The 19,019-nt window shown below is 37.3% G+C and overlaps 1 protein-coding gene across 6 annotated transcripts in view; it reads left to right on the top strand.

The window, feature by feature from the left end:
- The window catches only part of Ank2 (ankyrin 2), a 238,274-nt gene that overhangs the window by 173,229 nt on the left and 46,026 nt on the right, over nt 1–19,019 (top strand). For 2 of the 6 annotated variants that reach the window (XM_042697569.1, XM_042697570.1), the window contains 6 exons: nt 1,437–1,539; nt 2,440–2,543; nt 7,108–7,143; nt 13,594–13,818; nt 15,615–15,713; nt 16,737–16,891. In XM_042697569.1, coding sequence (XP_042553503.1) covers nt 1,437–1,539; nt 2,440–2,543; nt 7,108–7,143; nt 13,594–13,818; nt 15,615–15,713; nt 16,737–16,891 — 722 coding nt within the window. The remainder of the gene's footprint in view (nt 1–1,436; nt 1,540–2,439; nt 2,544–7,107; nt 7,144–13,593; nt 13,819–15,614; nt 15,714–16,736; nt 16,892–19,019) is intronic. The other 4 variants (XM_042697574.1, XM_042697572.1, XM_042697573.1 and 1 more) reach the window with 2 other exon arrangements.

Raw genomic sequence — 19,019 nt, 5'->3', positions numbered from 1 at the left:
GTTGGTTCTGACACTTCATGGAGATGATAGGAATGTGGCCTACAAAGTTAGATGTATTTACAAAATGGAAATCATTTCTACCAGAAAATAGGCTAGTTTACCATCTCATCCATAATTCTACAGTGCTTCACTGACCAAATACCTACTAGCTAAAAGTAAATGAAAGTTTTGTTTCTATGAAAACTTGCATATGTCTTTTTCCCACCCTCTTGGGTTGATATTCTGAAAGCACATCTCTAATGTGTGGATCATATATATACATATACATATGTATATGTATATATATATATATATATGATTTAAAATATCAGTCTACTTGTCATTACTGGGTATGGTTATGCACACTTGTAATCTTATCACTTGGGGGCCAGAGACAGAAAGACTGTGAGCTACAACCTGGGCTAGCATTGTGAGTTTGAAGGTAGCTTGGGTTATATAGCAAGACCTTGTCTCTATAAAAATTAAATAAAAAAATAATGAGGTTATATTCATGTAAATGTCAGGTTTTTCCTGACCCATTTGATTTTGTCACTTAGAACTTGGAAATTCCTATTTATTAAAAAAAAGGTAACCATTGTAAAGCCTTGATGCCTGAATGCTGTTTTGGAGCCACAGTGCAGCTTTGGTCAGTGTCCATTGGCAGCTTGTCTGTGTGCTGGCAAGTGCGTCTGCATTCTGGGCTGATGCTTAGGAAATTCCTTGTGCTCTTGCATCTCGTCTCTGTGGCAACCAACACTCTTTGATGCTTCCCTCACCACACACACAGGACAAGCAGAGGGGACAGGGCTCTCCTTTCAAAGAATCACACAGTTGAAGTCAGCAGAGACAAATGAGAGGAACTCCACTTCCCCAGGAAGCATGCATCTGGCCACAATCCATTGCACACTGTACCTTCCAGGGGAGTTTATTAACCTCCAGTCATTCACAGCTTAGACAGGAAGGGAAAGACCTGGTAAGAGCCTGGAATATCACGAGGGAAAGCAAAACCTGTACTTGGCTTTTGTTCTCTCTGAGGGCTGTCTACTGTCCCTCTGATACGTTTTCTTAGTGGCAGAGTGATGAGCATTTCACCCAGTTTGAATCAAAGCTGTCTTGGAATTCTTTCTTGCCCTGGCAGTAAGTAAACTGCAGAGGTTGGTTTCAAACATCTCTGAGAAGAAAAAAAAAATGAAAGCAATCAGATTAGGAAGTATCCAATTTTAACTTCTGGATTCCCTGGTGGCCCTGCCCCTGAGTAGCAGGAACCAGTCAGAGGATGTGTCAGTCTCGCTGTGGGACCGAGAGGTAGGACAACCGCTGAGACCCGTGTTCCCCTGGAAGTTGCACTGTTTAGCTAATAGCACGCTTTCTCCACTCTCCTGGCCGGCTCATCATTTCATCTCCCAACCCTTCTACTGCTGTGGGTATGTGGCCATGACCTCCTGCAAACCTACCAGCCTTCGATCCTTCAGTTCCGACAGGTCTCACACTCTCAGCCACGCATCCTACCTAAGGGACAGTGCCATGATCGAAGACACGGTGGTGATCCCCAGTCACCAGGTATGTGGCCCTCGACAGTCCTATCTTTGCTTTCCAACTTTTCTACTAAACCATCTTGAGGATTTGGCTAGGAATAGAGAGTTGAAAGTTTGCAATAAGCACATTTGGTCTTGTTTTGTTTTTCTCCAGAAAAGGTATACTGCTTATTTCTTTAGCCATAAATGCATTGTTCGGGAAGTATTTTATGTAAGGGTTTGTGTGGGTTTGATTAACAAAAAATAAATTCTGTAATTAGGGGGGAAAGTTAGGTAAAATGCCTTTGTCATAGAAATGCCACAGCACAGAATATATCTTTCAGTATAACATAGGCTTCCATGGGGGAGGGGCCATAGAGAAGGAGGGGGTTAGAGAATGAATACATTTGAAGTCGTTTATTTGCATGTGTGAAACCTGTTGAAATTGTTTTAAGGGGAACAGGGTTAAGAGAGAGTGGTAGAGGGGTGAGGCTGTTTAGATTATAGTGTGCACATCTATGGAAATGTCACAATAAACCCTCCTTCCCTGAATGCTAATAAAAATAAAAAATATATATCTTTCAATGTTTAAAAATATCAGCTATAAGAACAACGCTCAGTTTATTCTGAAATAATTTAATTTCAGGTGGGAATCTTATTAATTTTACAGGGCTGGATATAGGAACATAGACGAGCAACAACTTTCTTCAAAGATTATACTAAAGAGATCTCAGTTCTCATATAATTGAACAGAAAATAAACATGATAAAGTATTTACTTTAAATGCTTTGGTTTTGCGATTTTCTAAAACAATGAAAGTTTTCCCAGGCAACCCCTCCTTCTTGTAATGCCACTTTTCAGATGTGATTATATTTTCCTTTAATTGAAGCAGAGTCCTTTATTTATTTATTTTTTTTGTATAAAATCCAGTGTTCTTTGTGTGTAGGTGTCAACTCTAGCCAAGGAGGCAGAAAGGAATTCTTATCGTCTGAGCTGGGGCACTGAGAACTTAGACAACGTGGCTCTTTCTTCCAGCCCCATTCATTCTGGGTGAGTACATCAATATTATGTATCCAGATCAAGAGGTAAAAGGAGATGGGAGTGAAAATAACTGCTTTGTCCAGCAGCTTTAGTGGATGGCTAGCTTCGCAGTGGAGGTGACCTTTGTTCAAACTTGTAAATAACATTGCTTTCTCCCATCTGTGGACTGTCGCTTCACAAATGACACAGTGAGAAAGAGTTGCATTCAGCACAGAAAGCTGGGCATTGTTTTAAAGTAACTAGTAGAATTGCGTCAAAGAAGCAGCTTGCTCACTAACCAGAATGTACTGGCGGACCTCCTGACTGTTCACATCAGGGGGAAAAAAAGAGGACCTGAACCAGCTACTTCTTAGAACATTTCTACTTGCAAAAATTAATTGCATGGCCCTCTGAACTGAATACCTTTCCTCTCATTTTAATGATTTAAAATAAAGTTGGCAGAAGTTTGAACCATCCAGATATGCAGATGATTCTTTAAACTGTTTAAAGAGGGCATTTAAGTTAAAAAGCAAGTTTACATGCAACCAGGCAGTTTTTCAATTGTCTTCTTAGTATCCTTTAAAGAGTATGTAAATCAATATTGCCTGTTAAAATTGTATTAACTCAATAAAAATCAGGACTTTGGATCATGCTTTCTAACATATTGTTGCAGTATAAGGATTCAATTATGTATCATATAAATTCCTTAAAGAGTTTTAAATTGTGACACTATTCTCTTTATTTTTCTTACATTGTCATTGCTCTGAATAATATGGTGATATCATAATTATACATAAAATCTCCATATTTTTCATTTATTTTCCTTTTTAATAGCCCTAACCACATGTTAGCTAACAAAATGGGCTATTTTGGTTTGAATTATTAATCCCAGTTTCTTAGCCATAATCCCAAGTACTATTTTAAATAATGGACCTCAGTTGTTTTTATTATCCTAATCTAGTCTCCTTTTGGGAAAATGTTCCAAGATATTTTAGTTAAACATCTTGGATTTGTTAGTCAAATCATCTACTAAATGGAGTTTATAGTATATTAAATTATTTATATAGATACCAAAAATAAACACAATGTTATGTTCTGTTAAATAAACAAAGGTAGTTTTCTTGGGAATAAAAAATAAATTCTCATCCAAACTTACTTACATATTATGTATAAGATGAGATAATATTTCTGTTATAAATTATTTTTAAAATGGTAACATTTTATTCTGCTACTAAGACTCTTTGTAAGGATGATTAAGGAGAAGAGGCCTGGAGATAGATGGAGAATAATGGACAAGAATCTAGAAACCATAATTATTTAAAATTCATATTCATCCTTTAAAGTGGTTATTTTAGATAAACTATACTTAAATATTATTAGCTCAACTTAAAAAGTCATGTAATAGCTGGGTGTTGGTGGCTCATGCCTGTAATCCTAGCTACTCAGGAGGCTGAGATCTGAGGCTCACAGTTTAAAGCCAGCCCAGGTAGGAAAGTCCATGAGACTCTTATCTCCAATAAACCACTACAAAACTGGAAGTGGTGCTGTGGCTCAAGTGGTAGAGCGTTCACCTTAAGCTGAAGAGCTGAGGGACAGCACCCAGGCCCAGAGGTTCAACCCCCATGACCGACAAAAAAAAAGTCATGTTATGGTAATTTTTAATATGAATAATTTATTTTAAACTTGATTGTAGTACAGTGGTGGATTCTTATAATTCCAGCAGTCAGGAGGCCGAAGCAGTGGATTGAGAGTAAAATAAAGAATTCAACTCTGATTCAAGGCCAGTTGCTAGTAGTTCAGTTCAGTTCATGCCTGTCATCCTGGCTACTCAGGAAAAGTCCCAGAGACTCATCTTCAATTAACTGCCAAAGAACCAGAAGTGGAGCTGTGGCTCCAGTGGTAAAGCAGTAGCCTTGAGCAAAACAAAAAAGCTCAGGGCCAGTGCCCCAGACCCTGTGTTCAAGCCTAGCACACACACACACACACACACACACACACACACACACACACACGCACACACACACACAGAATGTTATGATGAGAAGTACAGGGGCTAGTCAGAGAGAAATGTAATGGTTAATAGTGTGTATTAGGGCCAGACTAATCAGAGTTTAGATCATGATGCTAATACTCCACATGTGACACTGAGGACAAGTCATGTGACATCTCTGCAGTTCAGTTTACTTATCTGTAAGATTAGTTCTATGTCATTAAATCCATAGATAAAACACTTCCTAAATAATCATTACCTACCTCAGGAAAATGAATACTCAACAGCATATAGCTGTAAATGTTTATACAATCCCTAGACCCAAGTTCCAAAATTTTCACAAGTTGCAGATTAGTTAAGCAAAATGTACCCCAAAGACTCAAAATGACAAAACCAATTAATTCAATTAGTAATTGTAATATTTGACTTTTTACTTATGTAATCCATCATGTATTAGTGTTTCTACTATAGTATTTCAACAACACAATGCCATAGATGCTTCTAACCTGATGAGAAATTATGTGGAAACCTCAAAGATCCTAAGTGTGGTGGTATTTGAAAATTAACATAATCTTACTATATATAAATAGCATTCCTCATATCATGTCAGACAACAGTGATTTCTTGTAATTTTATTCATTATGTATCAGGTTTCTGCATAGTAACTTTTATAAGAACTGGCTTTCCCTTTAATTAATTGAATTTATTCTTGAACAACTTCACAACCTGTCAAAATATAGAGGAAAAATGACTCTTAAACTTTACTATTGATAAACTTGACTACTATACAATTAGATTTTCATATAGATTGATAATGTTCTATTAAACTTAATAAAGTTAACTTAGGTTAATAAATGGTGCTGCTTTTACCAGAAAGCAGGACTGGTGATTTTAGTTTACCTCTGTTCCATGTTTTCAAAGACTAAAGCTCATGGCAAGAGAAGAAATGAGTGAAGTGACTCGACTCTTCTATGTCCACTAAATACAGCCAGTCTGACTAAAGACTGATGGTACCATTTTTTTCTTCTTTATGGAGTTGCCACATTGAAACACCATGAATCTAATCATCAGCTTTTCCTAGCACTATAAGTCATGATCATATAAACCTAAGCTAGGGCAAATTTGAATTTTCTAGTCTGCTTCACTTTATAAATATATAATGGATCAGCTTAGTAATTCTTTTTATATTTTATATATTGTTATTCCAAATTTCTTTACTTTCATAGTGTTTTAATGACAGCCAAGTGCCACCGATTAAAAGTCAACTTATGGCATTGTGCTATAAAATACTATGGTAATATAAATCCATACAATGGTGATCTTTCAAAACATGTTGAAGACAATTTGACTATGAACCACAGACTCTAAAGAATAGAGTATTTTTAAAATATGTTGGAGATACTTGCTCAGTTAAGGAAATATCTGACATGCAGCAAGCAAGTTAAGTCTATTTCACCTGGCAGTTTAAAAGTTTGCCTAAGTACTTACATCAGTTAAATTGGTTGTTCACATATTTCATATAACATTGGGTGTTCTTTAAGATACACACAGGCAAATTCTTTTGGGTTTTTATACTTGTTACTTTCCACCCCCGCCTCCCCAAGTTTTCCTTTATAAAGTAACAAAGCAAAGTATGCAGTAAGATTGGATTTCTGGTAAGTTGACCATGAATACTTTTCTAAAGCAGTACTGGGCTTGAACTTAGGGCCTGGACACTATCCTTTAGCTTTTCTGTGCTAAAGGCTAGCACTCTACCATGTGAACCACAGACCCATTTCTAGCTTTTTGGTGGTTAACTGGAGATAAGAGTCTCATAGACTTTCCTGCTAGGGATGGCTTTGAACCAGGATCCTCAGATGTCAGCCTTCTAAGTAGCTAGGATTATAGGCATGAGCCATTTACCTTCTGGCTTTATGAATATTTTTATCTCTCATTAAATGTTGAAAACATGAGTAAACTATATAGAAACTCATGGAGGATTTTAAGGAAGAGCAAACTCATGGGTAGAAGAAGGAAAGGTAGGACCAGAAGTTGGATTTAGATATCAGGCCCAATTCCCAATGCAAGGAGTGACATCCTAAAGAAAAAAAAAAATAATGATGTTACCTATTCTGATGTTTGTCATCAAAGTTATGCCTTAAATTGTGCCTTTTCTGTTTGCATTTTTTTGTGATCACAAGAAGGGCATTATCATTTTTTTTAAAAAAAGTATTAGAAGGCTGAATGAAGAGCTTTTGAGTCAAAACTGTATCTATCAAATCAAAGACTTGCTATTTTTTCACTCCCTGCATCTCTTGATGTTATGTAGCTCCGTGCACACAGATTCCATGAAGTGCCACCATGAGCCAGTGTTGAATAAGGCTACCTATCCAGTGATTTTACAACCCCCCAGCGTCCTAAACTGGAAATAAGTCACATATACCTTGTTCATCTCTCAGCATTTGCATAGAGCTGTATCTCATTTGTATTTCCATCTTTTTACTGATGAATAGTGTGTTGGTATATGAATTATGTACCTTGGTTTAAAAGTCACTTCTGGTTTCATTCTTTATATTTTCACTTTCTCCATTCTTTCTCTGTGCTAAAGTATCTATTCTGTTTCAGCCGTACCTCTCCATGTCTTGATCGTGACAACAGCAGGTGAACTTCTGCATAATTCTTTCTCTTCCTTCCTCCTTTGCCATCTCCTTCTGCCTATCCCCCGTCTCAGGATGCTTTAGTGTGGAAGATACCTAGCCAAAGAGAATCAGCAAGTCAAGTTCTTCTAGTCCTGAGTATTGCTCACCTTTTCTTTCTCTGCGAAGGAAAAGTAGGCATGGTTAATGGTAGTGAACATGAGTTGGAGCTGGGCCAAAATATATTTTTTTAAACCTCTGCTGGTCTGAGTCATGGTCTTCACATCTCAGGTTTTTGTTGTTGTTGTTGTTTGCTTGCTAGTTTTGTGGGGCAGGAAGGGGTTGAGAAAAAAAAATTGCTGCATAGAGCTTAACAATTTTATTCCCCCAAATTATGGCCATTTGTGCATTTATTTTAAAGTTTTACCAAAGGTTGTGATTTTAAGTGGCACTCAGGAAAAGTGTTTTTTTTCCCCCACTTTGTCTCGCCATATTTTAGGGAAATTAAAGGCTGAAGGTTTATTAATAGTGCCTTTCCTTGCTATTACTGCTTTAAGTGCAACCTTTAAATTTTTTTTGAGATGGTGCTATAGAAAGACTCAAGTTAGCATTCTAAAAATAACCATGGTCTTTTGTTACTTAAAGTTATTTTTAAGTATTTCTTCGCATCTACTGGTTATAAGTATTTTTATTGTAGTCATCCCACATGTACCACATTTTATCATTTTACAGTAAGGTAAGTTTATATTTTCAGTTTTTAAAACATCCTGTGGCTACCCTTTTGTTTTTTCTCCAACACACTCTAAATATTACATTTTGGCACACATCCACCTAAGCAATTGACTTTAATTACTTGGCAATTGTAACAAACTGAAATCACATTTTTAAAAATCTATTTTTATCCGTTTTTTAAAATTTTAATTTGTGGAGAGTTAGGAGGGGTGAAGAGCATGGTATAGTCTTTTTCTCAGAGCTCATGGAAAATTGGAATGACTTGGCAGCTCTCTTGCTATGTATTTGTAGATCACTGAAGCACCCTGATGATCTTTTTTCCTCTTGTTCTTTCACCTGTCACTAACTCTGAATGCTGCAATCTTCTTTTCCTACTCCCCATGGCCCTGGATGAATTAAAAGTAAAACTTAAATGTCAGTAACTTTTGGGGTGGAGGATATAATCTTCTGAAGACTGAGTCCATGTTTTCTGCCTCCTCTGAAGCATGAACCTGTTTAGCTAATCGACTTGTGTATCTGTGGGCAAGTCATCTGCATAATAAAAGACATATTGCGATTGCTTTTATTCTTTTTAAATTGTGATAACCTGGTATCTCACAATTTAGAAAACTTCCTTATTTTTTTCCTACTTTTGCATGATTGCTGAATTTCATTTGGAAAGTTAGATGTGCAATTAAAGCCAGGAGACCTGATAGTTTTTTTTCTTTTTTCTTTGTTCTTCTTTTTTTATTGTCTGTATAATCTTAATTTGATGTTGAGTGCAATATATAAGCAATTTCCAGCAAAACACTGTTACCCATCAAGCAAAATGATGCATATTTCTTAAAGACATTATTTTCTGACATGCAGTTTTTCCAGAGCATCTGAAATGGACCACTTATTTTTAAGTAGGGTTTCTAACCTAGTTAATACTTAACTATACTTAGCATTTTTAATACCAGGAGGAAACTTAGAGCTGGTCTGGTAGTCTCTTGTTTTATGGATGAGAGAGCAAAATTCAATGGTTTCCAAATTCAAGACAGACAGTCTAGACCTGGAAAAGAACATGGTCTAGGCCATGTTCTCCTCTGCTCTAGGATACTAATATTTTTATGTTTTATTTAAAGAGCAGATAAATACTCCATTGCCATATTGAACCATGCACAAATTTGAATATGCACAAATTCTCAGTAAGTGTTAGTTGTCCTAGTTTTAGGAGATGTATTATACATGCTTTAATTTGCAAGATATTCAAAACAATAACAAGCATGTATTGAATCCTATTTGCTTTATCCACACATAACTTACTTTATCAGGACTTTACAATTAGCCGTCTGCACAGGAGAGGCTTCAGTCTTACACCTAGGGACTATAGAGTGAGGTTTTAATTCAATTTACACACCATCTCCAGTATTATGCTCTTCAATTCTTTTCATCTCCAAATGATTTCAGGCAGGATCACATGCCCTCTCTCTCTGCTTTTATTTATACCTATCCTGGGGCTTGAATTCAAGGTCTAAGTGTTATACCTGAGCTTTCTTGCACAAGGCTAGCACGCTACCATTTGAGCTACAGCTCTACTTCTGGCTTTTTGGTGATTACCTGGAGATAAGGGTTTCATGGACTTTTCTGCCCTGGCTGGCTTCACACCTCAGATCTCAGCCTCCTGAGTAGCTAGGACTACTGATGTGAGCTGCAAGCACCCAGGTCACATACATTTTTAATATTCCTCACACATAAGAAAATTATATTTATTCAATCAACTCTAGTATGCGGATAAATTAATGAGTCATGACTCAAAGGTCCAAACCTTTCTCTTCAACCTGGGTTCCACATAGGCAAAGCATCTCTTACACTTTGCTTTCCTTGTTGCTACTTTGTACATTCAGAATAGACATTCCTTATTTCAAATACTTGTCCAAGTAGCACCTTTTCATATTATACTTCTTTTGGGGGGTGGTCCGGTCGTGGGGCCTGAACTCTGAGCCTGGGCGCTGTCCCTCAGCTCTTCAGCTCAAGGCTAGCGTTCTACGACTTGAGCCATAGCACCACTTCCGGCTTTTTTCTTTTTGCTTATGTGGTGCTGAGGAATTGAACCCAGGGCCTTATGAATGCAAGGCAAGCGCTTTACCACTGAGCTACCTTCCCAGCCCATCATATTATACTTTTGAGGAAACAATCCAATAATACTCAGTTTTAAAATGTGAACTACTGAAGTCAAATAAGCATATGGACCTTTACCTATAGACTTCATTGGCAGCTAGTGGTAAACTTCAGTCATTATTTTTTCCCATTCTTTCTTATTTAAAGGAAAACCTCCTTTGGTGTGCAATCCCATATACTGTACATTTTATGTACCAGTTATATCATGAGTCTAGTTTGTTTAGAGTATTTTCTTGCTAGATTTATAAGCATTTTTTTTCATTTTGACTGCTCCTACTTAGTTCTTCCATGTCTTTCCTTTTTTTTTTCTTGAAATCTTTCTCTTTTACTTCATTCTCCCTCTTCTCTCTCACTCTCTCTAAAGAAAATTTCCTCACTTGAATGTGTTATTTTCTGTTAGTTCATGTCACTTCTCTATTTACTTAATAAAAACACCAAGTTTTTTTTTTAGAAACTTAATTTTCCCCTGCACAAGGCATTTAATTTTTCTGATTCACTTGCATATGATGCAATACTTAAATACTGTTTTCCTGGCCTGTAATGACACAAAGATAATTGCAGGCAAATTTCACTCCTCACAGCTTCCTTCTGCAAGTATTTTATTTTGATTTCCTCATCTTTGGCCTTTCTTCATATGATACTTCTTTCCAATTGTTTCTTTATGTTAGAGTCAACCTTTTGGTTTTGTTTACTTTCTCCTCCCCCTCTACACGTCCTCTAATAAAAATTATGTCAGTATATTTAAAAAGTAGGAATAATACTTCCTACCTTCTTTGCTGTATCAATGTAGTAAATTGAATGGATTCTGATTGGAATAATTGACCAGAGACCAAAGAATTAACTCACTTCCTACTTTTACCCAGTGTTAGATATAAACATACACAGCTTCTTACTACTCACCTTTTCACTTCTTTGTTCATTGATTCACTCATTCAAAAATTAGTTTATGACAGCCCCCCCAACTGTGTGTTCTATACATACTATATTAGGCATGAAAAACATGGAGGACATGGTCTCTGACATTATGGTTCTTAGATGGCTTCTAGGTGAGACCGTAGGTCACGTCTCATTGACCAGGAAGTTAACAATGATGAAACCTTTCTATGAAATCCAGGCTTAGACTCTGAGCTTCTTGGCAGCACTGACTGTGACTGTTATTAGTGGAGTACCTGGCAGAGTTCACATGGAAAGAGGTATGGAATAAATAAAATAAAATGAGAGTTTCAGTGACAGAAACTCAGGGATGTAATCTAAGGTAATTATATAAACACGGTTATAGTCAAGTACATGGTTACTTGGACTCATTCTGTAGGGAGTGAGTCATCAGTAATATTCTCCGTGTTCTGCTGGATGGAGTGTTGATCTTATAGAGGCCGTAAGCCATTACTGGAATTCATATAGTGGAATTGTAATAGCACGTAAGATGAGTGTGGAATTTTTTTAAGTGCATCAAAAGGTATTGATGCTATAGAGTACTGACTGCAGCAGGCAGTGTATTAGAATTCTAGCTACAATCCTTATTCTGTTTGCCCATGGATATAGAAATCAAACAATTCAAAAGAGTCCATGAATCAGAAATATATATTGCAGTGAATGTAGAAGCATTGCTAGTTGAAGACATCTCTAATGGAAACATAGCTTATTTTCTCCTACTTTCCAACAAAAATGAATGCAAATATATCCTATTCAAGAATGTAAATGAAATCTTCATATCCATCTAGAAGTTCTATCCATTCTTTTACTTACTCCTTTGAATCATCGTACATTTGGAAGTCAAATACACTTTTTAAAGAATTCTTAATAACGCCTAGTAATAAGAAAAATATCAGCATTATCTCTTTCCTTTTCTTGTTTTAAATTTTTCTTTCAATACTAGGGATTGAACCCAGAGCATTGCACAAGCTAGCCAAGTACTCTACCACTTGAGCTATCCATCCTCAGTCTTTCATGGTAGTTTAATAAAGAACAGAAGTATCGACACTTCCATATGAACTGTTGACTCAATTCTGGACTTAGTCCCTGTCTAGAAGCTCAGAGGCTGGGGATGAATGGTAGACCTTGCCTGGCTATGCATGCCGAGGGCTGCCGCTCCTCTTGTGATCTCATCCTGCATGTCGTGCTTCAGATGGGCACTTTGGGTTCTTTCACACCCATTTTTTATTACTAGCAACTGGATTTCTGTTTAATGGCATGCTTAATGAATTCTGTATTCTGTTATGAAGAAGACGCTAAAGATATTCCTCCTCCCTTGTCTAAGAATAACATCAATGTATTGTGTTTCTATCCCATAACTTACTTGGCAAAAAACAACAACAAATAAAACCCTTTCAAGTGTTCTCCATGTTGTCATAGAAGCAATATCTAGGTGTCAAATCTGGTTCTGTTGCTAGTAGTTATAAATAGACCCATGAGACACCTATATGTTGCTTTTATTTTATTGTTGTTTTGGTGTAGAGATCTTGCAAATGCAGTGAAAATGGGAAAGACATTGGTATTGTTGTTTAACAGTCTTCACACTGTGTGTGTCTGTGTATGTGTGCACAATGACTAAATTATTGTGCTATTTAATCCTTTGATCTTTGAGAAACTGAGTGCCAGAGAGGGTAAGGATTCATAAAGAGACAAGGCTTCAAGCTCAATCATATCATTCAAAGGAAACAACTGATAAATTCAGAAAATTTCTCTTGGTGCACTTAAAATAAGTGGAGTCAAAGTTAATAGGTGCAATTATATTACCAAGTTATGACTTTCCACATTCAGTTGACTATACATTGGGGGAAAATCCTAATAGACATCTCCCACTAGCATGAGACCAGAGCTTCCCACCCAAGTTATACTTCAGAAACAGAACAAAGAGTAAGTATATTAATAGTCTCCGATCTCATTCCCTCTCTTTCAATTAAAATGGTATGTCAGGGAGATCCCAGCAAAAATTTGTTGAAAATGTTCTTGTAAGTAGCAGATAACTTCTATTCCCAGCATTGAGCTGTTTGCTTTTCACCTTTGTCAGGAAACAACGAGTTCAATATCATTTTGTATAAGATGACGTTGAAACAAGAGGTATTGGCATGACTGGAAGGAAGTACTTAAAACTTTTTAAAGTCATGGAGTTGTATGACAGTGGGCTAGACAATATATAATTCTGAAAAGCCAAATTGAATTAATTTAGAAAAATGGCAATTCAGTCTTTCCTCTTTGATCTATGCTTCCATTATTTTAATGTGAGGATTATTTGGGACATAGATAGGAGGATTCAGAAGACTTTGTGTTGATAACAAAAGAAAACTTGTCAATGAACGTCATATAATTCCATCCCAGTTTCTCTCAAACTCAGTTAGATCTATTTTTAATTTTACAGTTAATATTCAACATTACTGACAAAGATTGGGATTGTCATTTTGTAACAAATGGCAGTGATACATGATTAAAACAATATAAATAAAAAAATAAAATTTGAAATCAAAGGTTTTACCACCATGCCATCCGACTAAAAAGAAATGTTTGAGAACAAACTTTATGAAAAAAAAAAGTTAACTGCGCAAAGCTTGCTTATTCTTCGATTTCAACACATATTTAATCTCCCTCCTTCTTGACCTTTTAGTTTCCTGGTTAGTTTTATGGTGGATGCCCGAGGCGGTGCTATGAGAGGATGCAGACACAATGGGCTCCGAATCATTATTCCACCTCGGAAATGCACAGCCCCAACACGAGTTACCTGCCGGCTGGTCAAACGCCATAGACTGGCGACAATGCCTCCGATGGTGGAAGGGGAAGGCCTGGCCAGTCGCCTGATCGAAGTTGGACCCTCTGGTGCTCAGTTCCTTGGGTAAGGGTTTCTGCTAAGCCTCTTACTTAATCACCGATGAACTGTGTCCCTCAATGAAATCCCTAGGATGGAATGCCACAGGTACGTCACTCCCTTGGGGAAGAAGGTTGGTGCCTTGCCATATTTCTAAGAAGCACAAGTGAGATCTGATGCCAGCTATCCGCCTATTACTTCCGGGCAGGAAAAGGTTAAACATTCAAGTTTATTATTATTTTTTTTCTCTTTCAATGTGTTAGTAGCTGTAAAAAAAATTTTTTTTTCTCAACTGAGACTTAAGTGTCAAAGTGTTAAGAAAAGAAAAACAAAACTGGCATCAATAGCTCATGCCTATCATTCCCAGGAGGCTGAGATCTGAAGATTGCTGTTTGAAGCCAGTCCAGCCAGGAAAGTCCAGGAGACTCATTTTTCTAATAAACTACTCAGAAAAAAAAGCTAGAAGTGGAGCTATGCCTCAAGTGGTAGAGTACTAGCCTTGAGTACAAAATGACTCAAGGATGGCACCCAGGCCGAGTTCAAGTCCCAGACCCAGCAAAAGAGAAAGAAAAGAAAAGAAAAAAAAACCAACAAAAAACAACTTGGTCTATTCCAAGCCCAAATTTATGAAACAGTATTGTTCTCTTCACTTTGAAGAACAGTGTTGCCTTTAGAGACTATGGAAAGATTTTGTTTGTGTGATTTTATTTTTTTTCCTTTCTGTTATCAAAATTGCTACACTAAGCTTGAAAAGGACCCTAACTGCTTAGGTAGCCTCAGCTGGTGTTGAGAAGAAAACATCAATGCTCCCTTTCGCCACGCACGGGTTTTTTTATTTTTATTTTTTGGCAATTTCGAGCAGCTTTGTTTTCTCTTCTGTTGGTTTGTATGACTGCTGTTTTTTTTATGAAATGGCATCTCTGTGTGTCAAGAAATGAACAACAACTGTTAAAATAAAAATGGACACAAGGATGAAGTTTTGGAGCGGGGACAAGTTTCAAATTCTTTTTGAAACCAATCAATTGTATTTAAGTCTGTCACCTCAAGTCTCTGCGACTGAAAAAACTGGAGGAAATGTTGTCCATTGTCATTGCCTGGTGGGGAAGAGGATTTCTTACTTTAGAACTTGGGAGATGTTCTAAAGGCTGTAATTTGGAGCAAACGGTTCACAAGTTGTCCCAAATTACTCTCCTACTGCAAAAAAGGTGTGCCAATATGTGCCTATTGCAAAAATCACCCTTGCGTACCCTCCCATCAGGCAGATCAGTGCTTTAGGAGCCTGTGAAGTTTTGGGGTGCTTTGGGAAAGATCATTAAGGTTGGAGAGATCGCTGATGATTCTTTTCATATTCTAACTTCGGACCCCTCCCCACCCCACACCCTTTTTTTTTTTGCCCACACGCTCAGGTAGCTGTAGGGCCTTAAAAAAATAAATCTTCAAATCTGTTGGGAAATATTCAGAAAACATCTGGCCTCTAGACAGAGCAGAATTTTTCTTATATTCCCAACAGCTTTGTGAAACATTTTTTTTCCCACTTTTTTTTTTTTTTTTTTTTTTTTGGTTGGCTAGTGCCCTGGCAGTGAATCTAATTAAGGACCTATCTGACAGCCCAGTGCTCTTCTGGCCACAGACGCACCTCCATTGTCCACTCTGGGTTCTCTGTCCCTTGCTCTTTGTGGACCAATGGAGAGAGCAGAACCACACACAAGGTGACACCCAAAGTCACCCTGTGCATCAGCTGGTGATGCTGGGGTTCTGTGGACGATGACACCTGAAGCTCACTTATGTTCTTTCTTTCACTGCTGCTTTGGATGTACTCTCAGTAAACTTCACCTGCCAACGGCTCCTCCCCCACTTAATGAGGGAGAAAGTCTGGTCAGCCGCATCCTTCAGCTGGGGCCTCCTGGAACCAAATTCCTTGGGTAGGAGTGACTTAAAACAAATTGATGGCTGCTGGGCCCCCCCATTCTTCTCCTCCTTCTGCAATATGATTTCTCTTCTTGTCATTGTGACCCATGACATGTCCCTCTCTCTATGATTTAAATTCTGTATAATCTATCTCGAGTGGACCATTTCTGACCCTTGTGGTATGTGACTTTTGTTTTTGTTTTTGTTTTTTGTTTTTGAGTGATGTTTCTATATCTTTCCCCTTTAAGTGCTGTGATCTTCATTTTCGTTCAAGCATGAGGTCTGCCTAGCTATACTCTGTGCTAGTTCCAATGTGGTTATAATGAGTTTGGAGTCTGTATCAAAGCAACCTGGACTCAAAAAAAAAAAAAAACAATTGAAAGCCCCTCTCTAATTTTTTTTTGAGGATGAATGTGCTATTAAAAAATTGTAGGATGGTGCATGTTCTGAATCCTGAACATAATAGGCATTGGACACATTTCTGACAAGCCATACTATGTGTGTACACATGCCTATTGTTTCTTTGAAGTAACTATAGACAAAACCCTAAGTGCATGGCTCATTAGCACAAGTAATCTACCTTTTTGGCATCTCATTTAGAACACATCGACTTCTTCAATGTATGAGCCATTTCCCTTCTCGTAAACCATTTTGTCATTTTTTTTTTTTTATTTTTGCACTTCGTAGAAAATGTTTCAGGAGATTGGCATACATCCTAGATATGCATGCACATTTCTTTTGGTTAAATGTGTTCTACCTACATTGATCAAAGGAGAAGTTCCAGAATGCCACATGCACTCACAAGGAAATGTCATTTGGCTTATAGTTGCAGCATGTACCTAAGGATCGGTGGCCCTGCGGTGGAGAGCTACTGCACCACCATCTGCTAATCACCGGGCTCTGGAGGACAGCCCGCTATGTCCCTGTCCCCAGAAAGAGCAGAATTCCAGGTCACTTTGTAACAGACAGGGTCGAGGTGTTTGTCTTACTGTGGGTTAGTTCTTGTCCACACTCAGTGTTCTGCATTGTTATGTCAGGCCTGTGATCGTGGAGATCCCGCACTTTGCCGCCCTTAGAGGGAAGGAGAGGGAACTTGTGGTCCTGCGCAGTGAGAATGGGGACAACTGGAAAGAACATTTCTGTGACTACACTGAAGATGAGCTGAATGAGATTCTTAATGGCATGGATGAAGGTACTTCAGAGGAGGATTTTAAAAGATGCATAAAAATGATGTATTTCTTCCTTTTAACTTAGGTGTGTGGGTGTATGCCTTGTTCGGCTACAAGCAGGATCTCTGCTGTGTTCCGACGTGATGTGTTGGAATGCATGTCATGGGTTCACCTAATCTTGCTTCTGTTATATTCAAGAAAAAGAAAATTCTGTAAGACAGCTAATGCCTCTTCTAATAAGGAGCTACAAAGCACTTCTGTATTTAGTAAAACTTTTTGGAATCTTAAATTAGAATAGATGTTGTTTTGTAGCAAAATGGATGATACTGGATAATAAAGCATGACTTTTTAAAATACTAGAATTGAGGCTGAGAGCTGATGGATCATACCTGTAATCCTAGCTAATTAGGAGGCTGAGATCTGAGGATTATGGTTCAAAGCGATCTGGGCAGGAAAGTCCATGAAACTCTCATCTCCAATTAACCACTAAAAAGTCAGAAGTGGTGTTGTGGCTCAAGTGGTAGAGAAACAGGAGTGAAAAATCTAAAACAGATCCTAATTTCAAGCGCCAGTTCTGGAACAAAACAAAATAAAAATGCCAAATTGGAAATTCTTAAATGTCCTGATTTCAAGCCCCGGTATATGAACAAAACTATAATGCCAAATTGGAAATTTTAAATCTCAGAAACTGAGTGTTAAAGTGTTCTGTTGGAATTGTTGCATCTAACAAAGTATGTTAGAGGATAAGATTTCTTTTTAACATTTTATTATTAAAGAGACATGAAAATTAAGTTCACTCATCCTTCTGCCTATAACTCAGAGCAGGGTTAAATAGCCTACACACACAATCATATCTAATTGGGTACCATGATTTTTGTTTAGAGCAGCTCTCAAGTCTGTATTATTCTATAAAAGCACAGTTGAAATATTAGGCCTTCATAGGATACATGGAGAAACACTACTAACCAAATTCTGCGGCACAGTCTACTTTAAATCACTACAAAGAAAATAGGGCAAATCCCTTGCCAAATGCCAAAAAACATACCAAGTTGTGTACATTGATGGACATGTGAGGGTACATATAGTTGTTTGTCAAGTTTTTCAGTCTTCCAGGACTCCTGGTGATAGCTTCAGGTGGCTAAAGAGAATAAAGTATAAAGAATAGAATAAAGAATAAAAGAATAAAGAATATACTAAAGAATAAAAGAATAAAGACCATCTTCATAGGGGTATACGGAGAAATAAAATATGCCCTCTAAATAAAATAAAATATGCCCTTAAAATAAAATAAAATATGCCCTCTAAATAAAATAAAAAATAGAAGAAGGAATAAAAGAATAAAGACTACCTTCATAAGGGTGTGTGGAGAAATAAAGTATGCTCACTAAATGTGGAGGTTAGAATATACAACAGTTGTACTGGACATTGATGAAAATGGGCTAAACAACTCAAAGGCATCGATAGGAGGGAGGTCATGAGAGAGAAAGAGGAACAGCTCACACTAAGCAAAGGGAAAGAAATGTACATAGCACCCGATGTGGGAACAAATAGTTGTCATGTTAAAGCTCATAGAATTCACAAACCTTATAGACCAGAATAATGACCATTTTCCTTGTGAAGGTTAAAATGTGTTTGTGACTTTAACTGTCACTATCTCACAACACTGTGAAATTTGTAAATTTTATGTAAACACTTAATCTCAATAAAAATTAAAAACAAAGGAAGTGAATTGAGTAGAACCCTTCAACCTTTCTGGTGGGTTATGAAATGACGCAGAGGCTGTGGGAGACACATTACAAGGACCATAACCAGAATCAAAGACAGAGGGAACCAACCTCAGGCCGGGGAGAGTATTTCATAAAGTTTTCATTTTTTTCAATTAAAATTTTAGAGAATTAAAAAAAGAATAAAGACTACTTTCCTAGGGGTGTGTGAAGAAATAAAGTATGCTCTCTAAATGTGTAGAATAGAATCCTCCAAACAAAGTGATCAGAATTCTCTTTTTGTTCATTTTGCAATAGAATCTTCCTATGTAGCACAGGCTAGCCTTGAACTCTTGATACTTATGCCTCAGCCTCCTAAGTACTGAGATTTTGGCCATGTACCATCAAACACAATTCCAGAGTTCTTGCTGATAAGGCTTGTCCCCTG

This window comes from Dipodomys spectabilis, unplaced genomic scaffold (genome assembly GCF_019054845.1).
Source record: "Dipodomys spectabilis isolate Male_0828 unplaced genomic scaffold, ASM1905484v1 ptg000225l, whole genome shotgun sequence".
Classification (NCBI taxonomy): domain Eukaryota; kingdom Metazoa; phylum Chordata; class Mammalia; order Rodentia; family Heteromyidae; genus Dipodomys; species Dipodomys spectabilis.
This window is presented reverse-complemented; position numbering and strand designations above follow the sequence as displayed.